This window comes from Mytilus edulis, chromosome 9 (genome assembly GCF_963676685.1).
Source record: "Mytilus edulis chromosome 9, xbMytEdul2.2, whole genome shotgun sequence".
In the NCBI taxonomy this organism is placed as follows: Eukaryota; Metazoa; Mollusca; class Bivalvia; order Mytilida; family Mytilidae; genus Mytilus; species Mytilus edulis.
This window is the reverse complement of record NC_092352.1, coordinates 87,074,376-87,087,825: the sequence shown is the minus strand read 5'-3', so window position 1 is coordinate 87,087,825 and position 13,450 is coordinate 87,074,376. Positions and strand designations below refer to the sequence as shown.

Below are 13,450 nucleotides of genomic sequence, written 5' to 3'. Positions count from 1 at the left end.
AATTTCATAGCAGATACATATTGATCTGATAAACAAATTAACCCCTGTCAGATTTGCTCTAAATGCTTTGGGTTCAGAGTTATAAGCCAAAATCTACATTTTACCCCTATGTTCTTTTTTTAGCCATGGTGGCCATCTTAATTGGTTGGCTGGGTCACCACACACATATTTTAAACTAGATACCCTATTAATGATTGTGGATAAATTTAGTTAAATTTGACCCAGTAGTTTCAGAGGAGAAGATTTTTGTAAAAGATTACAAAAATTAACGAAAAAATTGTAAAAAATGACTATAAAGGGCATTAACTCCTTAAGGGGTCAACTAACCATTTTGGTCATGTTGACCTTTTTGTAGATCTTACTTTGCTGAACATTATTGCTGTTTACAGTTTATCTCTATCTATAATGATATTCAAGATAATAACAAAAACGGCAAATTTTCCTTAAAATTACCAATTCAGGGGCAGCAAACCAACAACCGGTTGTCCGATTCATCTGAAAATTCCAGGACAGATAGATCTTGACCTGATAAACAATTTTACCCCCAACAGATTTGCTCTAAATGCTTTGGTTTCAGAGTTATAAGCCAAAAACTACATATTACCCCTATGTTCTATTTTTAGCCATGGTGGCCATCTTGGTTGTTTGGCCGGGTCACCGGACATATATTTTAAACTAGATAACCCAATGATGATTGTGGTCAAGTTTGGTTAAATTTGGCCCATTAGTTTCAGAGGAGAAGATTTTTGTAAAAGTTAACGACGACGAAGGACAACGGACGACAAGTGATGAGAAAAGCTCACTTGGCCCAAATGAGCTAAAAATGGGTTACCATTGAATGATTTCAACAACCAAAATAAATTACAACAGACGTCCTTGTTTGGGATATTACCTTTATTCTTTCATTAAAGCATTGTAGCTTACCTGTGGGGTCACCAGTCTAGTTTAGAGAAATTAGACTCTATATTGGCTGAAGATGAGATTTTTTTAATTTGACTGCAAGGAGAAAGAACCAAAAAATGACTAAAATGAAACATATTTTTTCAGAAATAAGTACAATGACTTACATTTGGAAATATTTCAGGAAGCATTTTAGCAAGGTCATTGAGGTCAAGGACAAGATGTTGGAAACTGTGTATTAACACCACTCTAGCTGTTGATCCACAATAATCACAGATATAGGTCAGCATCATTATCTGTAATCACAAAGTCAACAATAACAAAAACACAAACAGGAATCAGTAATATAACAAACTTTGGTCAGGGCTCACAACAAAAATTACATATTCAATTTGAGACAGTCAAATATGGAAAGTACTTTCCTATAGTAAAAAAAGAACCTTATAAAACAATACAATTATCTCCTAACTTTAACATGAAGAACTTAACATTGGTTGATATACTTTTTTTTAAATAACATCCAGCTTTCAGCCTTCTAATTATCAGTCAACCCAAGTAATTTTGCAACATATACATGTTTTTAATCCTGTACAGACCTGTAGTCAGATCCTGTAATTCAGTGGTTGTCAATTGTTTCTGAATTTCATATTCGTTTTTTCATTTATTTTGAACATTAATCAGGCCATTATTTCTCTTGATTAAATTGTTTTACATTTGTCATTTCAGGGCCTTTTATAGCTTGCTGTGCTGTATGGGTTTTGTATGTTGTTGGAAGGCATTAGCTATGGTTGCTATCTTCATTTCATTTTGTGAGGAGAAGCTATAATGCCACATTCTCTTATTTTTATAAGTTTAAACATACATTAATTTAAGTATGTCTTACCAACTGTCTGATAATGTTTCCAAGGAAGGAAGAGTTAGGAATCTTGAAAAACTCCATCTGAAAATAAAATTGAACTATTGATTATACATAGTTTGAAGGTATACATTTGTATTGCAGACCCTAACACTTTACAAAAAAAAAAAAAAATAAGATGCAAAGAATGGTGACAGAAAGCAAAAAGATATTTTATACAGCTCTAGATAAAGTTTAAGCAACTTATTGTAAGAAAACTGGTTTAACAAATGTATGATTGTAAATGATATAGAACCTACAGACTTAGTCACAGGTATAAAGACAAACATTTATATTATTGCTATTTTTTTTAATTTTACTTTAATCTTACTGAATGATAATTTCCTTTCACAGCAAAGAAGAGTAAAAGAAAAATTATAGCTAGAAACTAAGGGTGCACATGCAGTTTTCGATGTCATTGTAGGTAAAATAGCGATAAACAGATTATCATTGGTAATACTGGCTCAAGCAAGAAAATCAAACTTATTGAGATGACCAAAAATAATCTTTATTCTTTTACTTGATACATGAGGTTAACTAGCTACCAGTTTCTCCTTTGACTGTTTTAACAACAGTTTACAAGCATTTGTTATCTACCTACCAGTTTCTCCTTTGACTGTTTTAACAACAGTTTACAAGCATTTGTTATCTACCTACCAGTTTCTCCTTTGACTGTTTTAACAACAGTTTACAAGCATTTGTTATCTACCTACCAGTTTCTCCTTTGACTGTTTTAACAACAGTTTACAAGCATTTGTTATCTACCTACCAGTTTCTCCTTTGACTGTTTTAACAACAGTTTACAAGCATTTGTTATCTACCTACCAGTTTCTCCTTTGACTGTTTTAACAACAGTTTACAAGCATTTGTTAACTAGCTACCAGTTTCTCCTTTGACTGTTTTAACAACAGTTTACAAGCATTTGTTATCTACCTACCAGTTTCTCCTTTGACTGTTTTAACAACAGTTTACAAGCATTTGTTATCTACCTACCAGTTTCTCCTTTGACTGTTTTGACGACAGTTTACAAGCATTTGTTATCTACCTACCAGTTTCTCCTTTGACTGTTTTAACAACAGTTTACAAGCATTTGTTATCTACCTACCAGTTTCTCCTTTGACTGTTTTAACAACAGTTTACAAGCATTTGTTATCTACCTACCAGTTTCTCCTTTGACTGTTTTGACGACAGTTTACAAGCATTTGTTATCTACCTACCAGTTTCTCCTTTGACTGTTTTAACAACAGTTTACAAGCATTTGTTATCTACCTACCAGTTTCTCCTTTGACTGTTTTAACAACAGTTTACAAGCATTTGTTAACTAGCTACCAGTTTCTCCTTTGACTGTTTTAACAACAGTTTACAAGCATTTGTTATCTACCTACCAGTTTCTCCTTTGACTGTTTTAACAACAGTTTACAAGCATTTGTTATCTACCTACCAGTTTCTCCTTTGACTGTTTTAACAACAGTTTACAAGCATTTGTTATCTACCTACCAGTTTCTCCTTTGACTGTTTTGACGACAGTTTACAAGCATTTGTTATCTACCTACCAGTTTCTCCTTTGACTGTTTTGACGACAGTTTACAAGCATTTGTTATCTACCTACCAGTTTCTCCTTTGACTGTTTTAACAACAGTTTACAAGCATTTGTTATCTACCTACCAGTTTCTCCTTTGACTGTTTTGACGACAGTTTACAAGCATTTGTTATCTACCTACCAGTTTCTCCTTTGACTGTTTTGACGACAGTTTACAAGCATTTGTTATCTACCTACCAGTTTCTCCTTTGACTGTTTTGACGACAGTTTACAAGCATTTGTTATCTACCTACCAGTTTCTCCTTTGACTGTTTTGACGACAGTTTACAAGCATTTGTTATCTACCTACCAGTTTCTCCTTTGACTGTTTTGACAACAGTTTACAAGCATTTGTTATCTACCTACCAGTTTCTCCTTTGACTGTTTTAACAACAGCTTACAAGCATTTGTTATCTACCTACCAGCTTCTCCTTTGACTGTTTTAACAACAGTTTACAAGCATTTGTTCCTTTCTTAGCAACAGACATGGCATCTACAAAATCAAATAATTCAAAATATTTATATCAGCAACTTTCATTTTTAAAACATGCAAAATTCTGTTTCACAAAAGTAAAAGTGAAACTGAGAAGTTGAATAAAAATCCAATAATGCCATCAAATAATCAGCCATAAAAAGTTTGCTATAAAACAAACAACCATGCAACAAGTAATGAATTCCTATGAACCAATGCACAGTAAAAAATTGATTTGATTTTTTGTGTTATGCCACCTTTAAGCACTGCTTTAGGCTATTTTGTGGCGGCCAGTTTTTTATTGGTGGAGGAAGATAGAGAGCCAGGAGAAAACCACTGACCTTCAATAGTAAAACTGACAATCCTAGTCAATTAAGATTGTGGAGTCAAGTGTACCTGCTTGATCGGGGTTCGAACTCACAACCTCAGTGTTGACTGGCTAATGATTATAGTATAGTAACTACTTAGGCCACTCAGCCACCAAGGCCAATGCACTGTTAATAAGACTTACACTGGTAGGCTATTTCTATGTCTGACATTACTCTGTAAATAGTACTTACACTGGTATGCTATTTCTATGACTTTTTCTTTCTGTAGGTCTGTTCGAGTCTCTTCCTCTAACATATGTGACCAGCACCATGACAATAGACTGGTCTGTAATGAACATACCAGCTCCAGGAGGTGTATAACTTGTTCGTGACACTCCCCTGTATCTAAGGTATCCGTAAACTCATGGTAGGTCACAGACAGCATGGTCTCCATTATATCTAACACAGCCTGAGAGTTGTAGTCCTGAAAAATATATATGTAAATAGAGCTCTATAACTCTTGTTCTTGTTGCTTTATCTTAATATTTTAAAGGGTTATTTTTATTTTAAGAATTATGTTGTGATGGCATATCAATTTCTGATTCAATTTATTTATATTTTTTACAAACTAAAGACATGAGTGATGTTGTACAAGTATGTTGAACTTCTCTTTAGGATGTCTTTTAGCTATTTGTGGCATTTAGTTGCCACTAATTGACAAATACCTCACATATGACTTCCTCCATATACATGTAGTTAACATAAGTTAAATTATTGCCCTTAAATTCAGGTTTTAATTCTCAATTAAGACCTTTCTGGCGTTACTCTATTATTATACACAGGTGATATGAAGATCTTTATTATTCATTTTAATCAATAAGATCTTGCTGAGATGATGTATAATTATCCTCTTTGAAGTATCACTATACTTTTAAGATATTTACATCATGTCAAAGTTTCTTTTTTATTCATTGCCTCTTTGAATGAAAGTAAATTGTTGCCTCTTTGAATAAGAGTAAATACCCAAAGTTCAAAATACCTGTGAAATATGGACAAAGTGAAGTACAGTGAAACCTGACTAAACCGAACCCTTTCGGGACTTGAGATTTTGTTCGGTTTTGGCAGGTATTTGGTTTCATCAGGTTCACAATGCATAAAATGTGATATGATTGGTCTTCAGAACAAGTTTGGATTAGACAGGTTTCCGGTTTATTCAGGGTTCGGTTTAATCAGGTTTCACTGTACAAGTATTTTACCTCTTTGACATGGTTTGGAAGTTCCAACAATCCACTGGGATCTACAGAGCTGAAGAATCTACACAATGACTGGAATACTAACATCACAGATGGAGACTTGGACAAATTCTGTAAAGATCAAACATAACTTTACTGATCTAAAATATAAAATGGCGGAAAGGACTAACTCAGAAATTGTGTTGCATTATGGTTCATTCTTTTTAATGTTCTGATTGATCCACACTTTTTTACAACATAACTAATGAGGATGTAAGTTGAATTCTGAATTAGTGTAAAAAGTTATTTGTTAACTAGAAGTCTTAACAAATATTAGTTTTACTAGCAATAACTATTTAAAGAAATAACTTCTGAATTTACACCTACATCATTGACTGCTTACCTCTTCTGGACTTCAAAAAAATGTATGAGAAGAAACAAAATCAATCTTGTTTTACATCAAAATCAAAACAAAAAGTTTGGATAGGTTTTCAAAGGTTGTTTAAAGTCATGGGAGAGAAAAAGACAGATAATTACATAAAACAGAACATAAAAAATACAAGTCGAAATTAGAACTGTATAAAGTTACCTCAACATGGTGCATCATTGAAAATAGCTGTTTTCTTCTGGCATCTTTGTCTGGGAAAAACATGGCTGCACCTGAATAAAACATTCATCTTCAAAGTTTTAAATATAACCATTAAAATTGAGAATGGAAATGGGGAATGTGTCAAAGAGACAACAACCCGACCAAATAAAAAACAACAGCAGAGGGTCACCAACAGGTCTTCAATGTAGCGAGAAATTCCCGCACCCGGAGGCGTCCTTCAGCTGGCCCCTAAACAAATATATACTAGTCCAGTGATAATGAACGCCATACTAATTTCCAAATTGTACACAAGAAACTAAAATTAAAATAATACAAGACTAACAAAGGCCAGAGGCTCCTGACTTGGGACAGGCGCAAAAATGCGGCGGGGTTAAACATGTTTGTGAGATCTCAACCCTCCCCCTATACCTCTAACCAATGTAGAAAAGTAAACGCATAACAATACGCACATTAAAATTCAGTTCAAGAGAAGTCCGAGTCTGATGTTGCTTGGTTGGCAATTAGATCTTTCATTTTTATCTTATTAAAATCAATTTAAATTAATAAGCAGACAATTTATAATCAATAAAACTTGAAGAGAGTAAAAATTCTCAAAAATGAAAGGGTGATATTTCCAGCACGAATCAAAGTTTGTGTGATTTGCTGTTATTGTAAATCTACCATTAGGATGGCAAAGACTTCCAAGATTTGAGCTCTATTTAGTGTTGTATGTATTCTTAATAGGTTGCTTACCTTCTACAATCAACTGTTTACATAGTCTGTATTTCTTACTAGTCTTTACTACTGCAGAGTCATCTATTACTTTACAGAAATGTTCAAACATCTCCTCTGAACATTTCTGTAAGAAAAATATAGAAAAATTACTATTTAAATGATTGTTGATAATAAAACAAATTATAAATGCTTTATGTGTATTTTCATTAAAAAATAATCCATGTCAGAACCTTTCTGATGTTAAAAATTCATAAGAATCATGAAAAATGAACAAAAAACCAATAGATGCACAAGGAGCAGAGCAGAAATAAAGTATCCTACCATAACAATAAATTTTCAGACATTATATCTTTACCTTTTTCTCTCCCTCTGGAGCAGACGACACTGGCAGAAGACAATACATCAACTGTAACATCAAAATAGCACAACTCTGCCATTTCTCTTGATCACTGTAAAATATGGATGAAATATGAAGTGCTAATTTATATCAAAACAGTAAGACATCTTTTTTTAACAAATTAATACCCCTTCACGAAAAATCGGGAGGACTGTCTTTATCTGTTTTATTGTATAATTATCATTGAGTGTATCTTGTTTTCATGGTAACTTACTTATCTCTGAAAGCAGTATATAACTCCCACAGTGTATCTATAGGTGTATCTCCAAACTCCAAGTAATCTGACTTTCCTGAGGAAATACCTTTCTTCACCTAAAAATAACAATAGGAGCCTTAACATAGAATTGTCAATATTTTGAGTTAGAGCTGGAAGACTTTTCTACACTTTTGATATTACTTTTCGTAATAGTAGTACACTACACTGTGAAAATCTATTTGAGATAGAGCAGATGCAATTTTAAAAAATAAATTTTAATTTATTGTCTAAAAGAAATGCACTACGAAATAACTGTGTTCTCGGGCCAGTGACTTTTAGTTGCTACTTCTACCTCATTTGGTTTTTGTTGGAGAAATGCCTCATTATCAATCACACCATATCTTCATTTTTTTTTACAGAAAAATGAAAAGCCTTAAAATTTCTATGATTGTTTAGTCTAAACTCTAAAAAAATTCTATTCTTTATCACCTACGGTATATGCCCATTTCTCTAGTTTTACGTTTTAAAAATCTTTGATATTTTAATTGTGTAGCAATAAGCATACTAATTTGACAAGATTTGTCCAACAAATTTCAGATCAGCCCTAAAATGTAAGTACACTTAAGTGTCCATTAATAGAATTAAAAACAAGCAAAAACAGAAGTTTATACTTTACAGCACTAGTTTTTGGTTTGTATCTTTTAACAAATACTAGCATTCTACAAATCATAGTCAATTCATATCAAAACATGTTGCTACTCTCTAACCAACAAACAAACCTGATCTTGTGCTAGATCAACTATGAACTCTAATACATGCTGTATAATCTCTAAACTGTTACAGTTTGGTTTCTTGTCAGGGTTTGGAGGATGCTTCACCTGCAAAATTGTGAAATTTCTATTATGATAGATTAATATAATATGAAGATTAAGAGATAAAATTTTCATAAGGGTCAATAAATTTCATCATCTTCAAAAGCAGTAATTGTTAAGGGACATAAGAGAAAAAAAGCATTTGTAGTCACTTTTCCCCTGTAGTAACTATTTTACGAAATTTTCCTTTAATTTTAATGACTGATAATTTCTTTTCTCAGCACAGTAGAGTGATATGAAAAGCTATTGCTAGAAACTAAGGACACATATGCCTGTTGTTAATGAAATTAACAATGTCGTCATAGGTAAAATAGCGAAAAACAGACTTTCATTGGTTATCTCAACTGCATTGCTTTTCTCACTTACGCCATACAGGCTCAAGCCAGAAAATTAACTATAATCTATAATTATATGAGATTCATAAAATTTTGATCTGCCATTAGACTTTTCAATATATCTTGTCACAAGGATTCTGAAAAAGTTGACTATCTGTATGGAAAGTAGGCATGCACTTGACTGCTATAAAAACTTACAGACACTTCCTCATCTATTAAGACTTGTTTTCTAGGAAAGCCATAAAACCTGACCCCAGCTACTGACAACTTAGTTTCCTTCTCTTGTCTTGGTTCTAACAGCTTTATCAAGATATACTAAAACATTTATAAAATACAAAAGTCAATTTATGACATTTCATACATATAGTAATGATATTGAAAATTAGACTCCAGGAAATTATATTTTTTTAAATTAACAAGGCTAAAGCTCTTAAAATTCTACTAGTATTCTGATTGCAATATATATCAAATCAATGTATTGAAAAATTAGAAAAAAAAACAGCAGAAAACTTTGAAGTGGATTGCAAGAGACAAGAAATTTTAGTGGAAACATTTTTATGTTGTATAGTATATTATAAAAATCCTACTATGAATATGTGTCTTTAATAGACATGTGCAGATCTAGACTTACCTGGCCAACTGGATGCCAAGTAACAGGGATGTCTATTTCATTGCTGCAATGAGGAAAATGTCAATAAAAATACACAAACCAACTACGTGTACCAGTAAATTGGTATTTTTAACTGTTTCAATCAATGTGAACATTCTTTTGTGGTGGTTATGTATACATTCAATAATTGATTTTTTTTATATGAATTAAAGTTTTTCTCTCAATATTGCAAAAAATAAAATCGCATTTTAGTCCAAAATGACAAAATCGTAATAATAAATGCATGCGATAATTTCTGAATTTACAGTAGATATCTGTCTATTGTTGAAGTCTGCATGTTGCCCTCTGAATTTGGTATGTTATTTTTGATTGATTGGTGTTTAATGTATTTTGTGGCTGTGGAGGATGTGTAAGTGCTCAGAGATGTTATTTCTTTTGTTGATTTGATTTGATTTTTTTGGTGATTTAACGCCACTTTTAAGCACAGCTTTTAGGCTATTCCATGGGGGCCAGTTTTTATTAGTGGAGGAAGCCTGAGTGCCTGGAGAAAACAACCGACCTTCGGTAGGAAAACTGACAATCCTAGTTAATTAAGATTGGAGTTCAGTGGACCCGCATGAGTGGGGTTCGAACTCACAACCTCAGTGTTGACTGGCTAGTGATTACAGTAGTAACTACTTAGATCACTCGGCCAACAAGGCCCCCCCCCCCCCCCCTTTTCTTTTTTGTTGCTGTTGAAGGATGGCTCATTAACAAACAAAAAACAGATAATTTTATTCAAATGTACTTCAAGTTAACTGTTGATATTACGTCCATTCTAAATAAAACATTTGATTCCTAACTGATATCTTACCAATCATCTTCAAATGTAAAATAAGCCACAGGATTGTCTGGTTTACCTGCTATTCCAGCTCCTCTGTAAAATAAGTGCAAAATAAAAAAAATGATTGTAAAACTAGAACATTAACTTGCTATGTGCAATTATAAAATAAACAAGTTGAGATATTTCTATATAAATTTTTTCAGAAAAAGTGAAAAGGCATTCTGTATCCTAAAGAAACAAAAGCAAGGATGCAAAACCCAATAATGAACATATTCAGGAGCCTAGAAAGTAAAAACTAAATTATTTGTTTTACAAATACCAAAACACATTAGTGATATTCAATAATAAAATCATAGTTGTACAGCTTCCTTTTTGAGATTTTATTGACAAAGATTAGGACCAACCTGACTTGTACACTAAAATCATACTCCATTTTGCCCCAGTCATCATAACTCTCAAATCTTTTGGCATGTTCTTCCATATTGAATTTCTCAGTGCTGAAGAAAGTATTTGTAAAAATAAAATTAATCATGAAACAATTATTTAAATTCAACTTCAAGGCTATTTAATTCTATTTAAATACTTACATTAGATGTATGTTTCATTATAATATGTAATTCTGATTGGCTACACTGCAACCTCGCGTTATTCCTTAATCAACTGCATTACACAATAAAATGTATCATTCATGATGACACAAGGTCCCACAATAAAGTGCACAGGTAAATTAAATAACAATTTGATAAAAATCATGTTTTCATGATCATAGCTAAACATGTAATCATAAGTATTGAATGCTTCTTTTTGTAACTTCATAGGGTTGTAAAAGCGCTGACCGTGCACATTTTTAAAATGAAGTGCATAATACAAAATGTACTTTTGTCAATGCTTTTACACCCCAATGAAGTTACAAAAAGAAGCATTCAATCTTAAATAAATACTATGTTAAGTTTCCATAGAAACTCATATCAAAATGTTTTTCTTTGATCTTTTATATTTCATTTTATTCTGCTTGTAAACTGTCTGGATATCTATACAATGCCTTGTGACAAAAAATAATCTTACTACATCTCTGTCTTTATATCATATAAATCTCTAATGAAGGCTGGTTGAATCAAAGTACTTATTAAAAAAAAATCTGTTGAAATATAAATAACTCCATTCATAAAACTACCTTTTTGTGAGCTAGTCATAAAAATTGAAAAGTACAATTTATACAAAATTAAGTAATGTACCTGTCCCTATAAACAAATAAAAGTCCTCTTCTAACTCCCTTACTGCCTTGTGCATTCTGAAAATAATAAATAGCATAAAGATTTATAAAAAAAAGATAATTCTACTTTAATACCTATAATATGAGAATGCAGTTTTTTCTGCACAACTAGGCTATATTTTTTTTCAAAATAAGTTGTAAGCCTAGACTTATGGTAGTCCAAATTGATCCATCTAATCCTTTTTCCCCTGATCAAATATATGTGACTGTATACATTATTTCAGACAAAACAGTGTTTTTTATTATAAAGATTTTTAAAGGTTAAATATATGACCTGTATTTGAATTCTTACAGAAAATAATTTTGTCTGTGTTTAAAAGCTTGTGACTTGGGGTGAAGACTGATTATGTTGATACAAGAAAACACTGAACATGTCCAAATGATTCTCAAACTTTAATAATTGATTTTGGAGATATTTCTCTAAGTAAAGAATTAAATAACAACTAACATTTATGGTTTTCATTATTCTGTAAACAAACTTATTTTCGCTGAGAATATAAAAAAGAAGATGTGGTATGATTGCCAATGAGACAACTATCCACAAAAGACCAAAATGACACAGACATTAACAACTATAGGTCACTGTACAGCCTTCAACAATGAGCAAAGCCCATACTGCATAGTGAGCTATAAAAGGCCCCGATAAGACAATGTAAAACAATTCAAATGAGATACTTTATTTTGTGTTTTACACTTTCAAGTCAACTTTGCAGCTATCTTTATTTACTTGATGTAGTTTATTAATTAAAGATCCAAGTTTTACATATTCACAATGATTTATACAGTATTTGCATTATTTTTCTACTCCTAAAAGTCGCGAAAAATAGATCGCTCACAAAAATAAGTTGGTTTACAGTAATTCTATTTTATTTATACCTTCAGTCTGATCCTAGTTATCTGTATAAACTCTGTACTTTTAAAGATAATATTACACTTTGTTTTTCCATCCTCTGTTGTATAAAATGCTAAAATAAAAACAAACAAGTGATAAAAAAGTTGTCATTTTCTCTGTTACAGTTTTATTTTGAAAATAGTCTGTGTCTTTTTTAATGCATTCAAAATTGTTTCAAGCATCCATTTATTGTCTATCTTTACATCATACACAATGAATACTCCTTATATTTTTTGTAATAATGGTCGCTACAATTTCACTTTTAATACAGTTTTGAATGGTTTTAAAACAAACCTAACAACAAGAAATTTAATAAGCTTCAATACTCAACCATTATGCTATGACTTAATTCATAATTGGCATAATTTGGTTTGATGCTTGAAGACATCATTTGCTTTTCAAGATTTTTTCGTTTGTACTTTTTTTCTATTTTAAAACAAACCAAAAACAATTATAGGTGATTTTTTTTTTAAAGGAAAATTCCTAAGAATTTATTGGCTGTTGTTATTATAATTTTGTTTGCAGTTTCATTTCATTTGATAATGCCATGATCACTCCTGATTGGTGAATGCCACAATCAGTAATCATCCATGTTAATATTACCTTCTACAGGCAATGAAGTCCATGTGTGATTGAGTAGATTTTCTGGTCCTGAATTGTCATCAGATTTTCCTCCATCAGTACCAAGTATTGTCACTGGTAACTGGTGCCCTGTTTATAATTAAGTCACATTTCAAAATAAGTCTGTATACAACTTTCCTGTTTTTATTCTTAAGTAACCTTTATTACACCCAGGGATCTCCATGGATGAAAATTGAACGATGGAGGAACTTTCACCATCATTAACCGTATCTACGCCGTACAGCGTAGCGCGATCGAAAATATTTCATCCCTCCACATAAGGATAGGTGAACATGCTAATTCATTGCTTATTTAAATTATATTTATTTGAATTTTCATTATAAATACTATATAGAAGTATATATATTTTCAATAATATGCCGTTTGTAACCCTTCAAAGGCCAAGCCCTCATGCCCCCTCCCTTTCCCTTAGTCAAGAATGACCAATAGCTATCATGAAGGTCCCAATGTAGTTTTCTTGTTATTTTTGGTAATTGTTATGGGGGTTAAAATTCATGTGGAGCTTATTTTTCACGGACATAACAGAATTCATAAACCCATTACCGGTATGTCTGGTTTGCAGCAACGACAAAACAAGTCGTATGGGTTATGTAAAAGGTTAAAAAGATTTGTAAAGCGAACGTTGTCAAATGAAAAGGTTTTTAATGACTTTATCTAGCAAATCGATGCTATGCAACATGCATCTTTCGAGTCTGAATAG

At 32.0% G+C, this 13,450-nt stretch overlaps 1 protein-coding gene across 1 annotated transcript in view; it reads right to left on the bottom strand.

Annotated features, from left to right (window-relative positions):
• The window catches only part of LOC139489310 (zinc finger ZZ-type and EF-hand domain-containing protein 1-like), a 118,287-nt gene that overhangs the window by 81,764 nt on the left and 23,073 nt on the right, over positions 1-13,450 (bottom strand). Inside the window, exons 18-34 of the mRNA XM_071275593.1 lie at positions 12,712-12,819; positions 12,093-12,181; positions 11,179-11,234; positions 10,348-10,440; positions 9,974-10,036; positions 9,142-9,184; positions 8,709-8,825; positions 8,083-8,181; positions 7,322-7,419; positions 7,066-7,159; positions 6,729-6,834; positions 5,976-6,046; positions 5,411-5,518; positions 4,407-4,638; positions 3,797-3,867; positions 1,784-1,840; positions 1,068-1,196 (exon numbers count right to left, since the gene is read on the bottom strand). Coding sequence (XP_071131694.1) covers positions 1,068-1,196; positions 1,784-1,840; positions 3,797-3,867; positions 4,407-4,638; positions 5,411-5,518; positions 5,976-6,046; positions 6,729-6,834; positions 7,066-7,159; positions 7,322-7,419; positions 8,083-8,181; positions 8,709-8,825; positions 9,142-9,184; positions 9,974-10,036; positions 10,348-10,440; positions 11,179-11,234; positions 12,093-12,181; positions 12,712-12,819 — 1,634 coding nt within the window. The remainder of the gene's footprint in view (positions 1-1,067; positions 1,197-1,783; positions 1,841-3,796; positions 3,868-4,406; positions 4,639-5,410; positions 5,519-5,975; positions 6,047-6,728; positions 6,835-7,065; positions 7,160-7,321; positions 7,420-8,082; positions 8,182-8,708; positions 8,826-9,141; positions 9,185-9,973; positions 10,037-10,347; positions 10,441-11,178; positions 11,235-12,092; positions 12,182-12,711; positions 12,820-13,450) is intronic.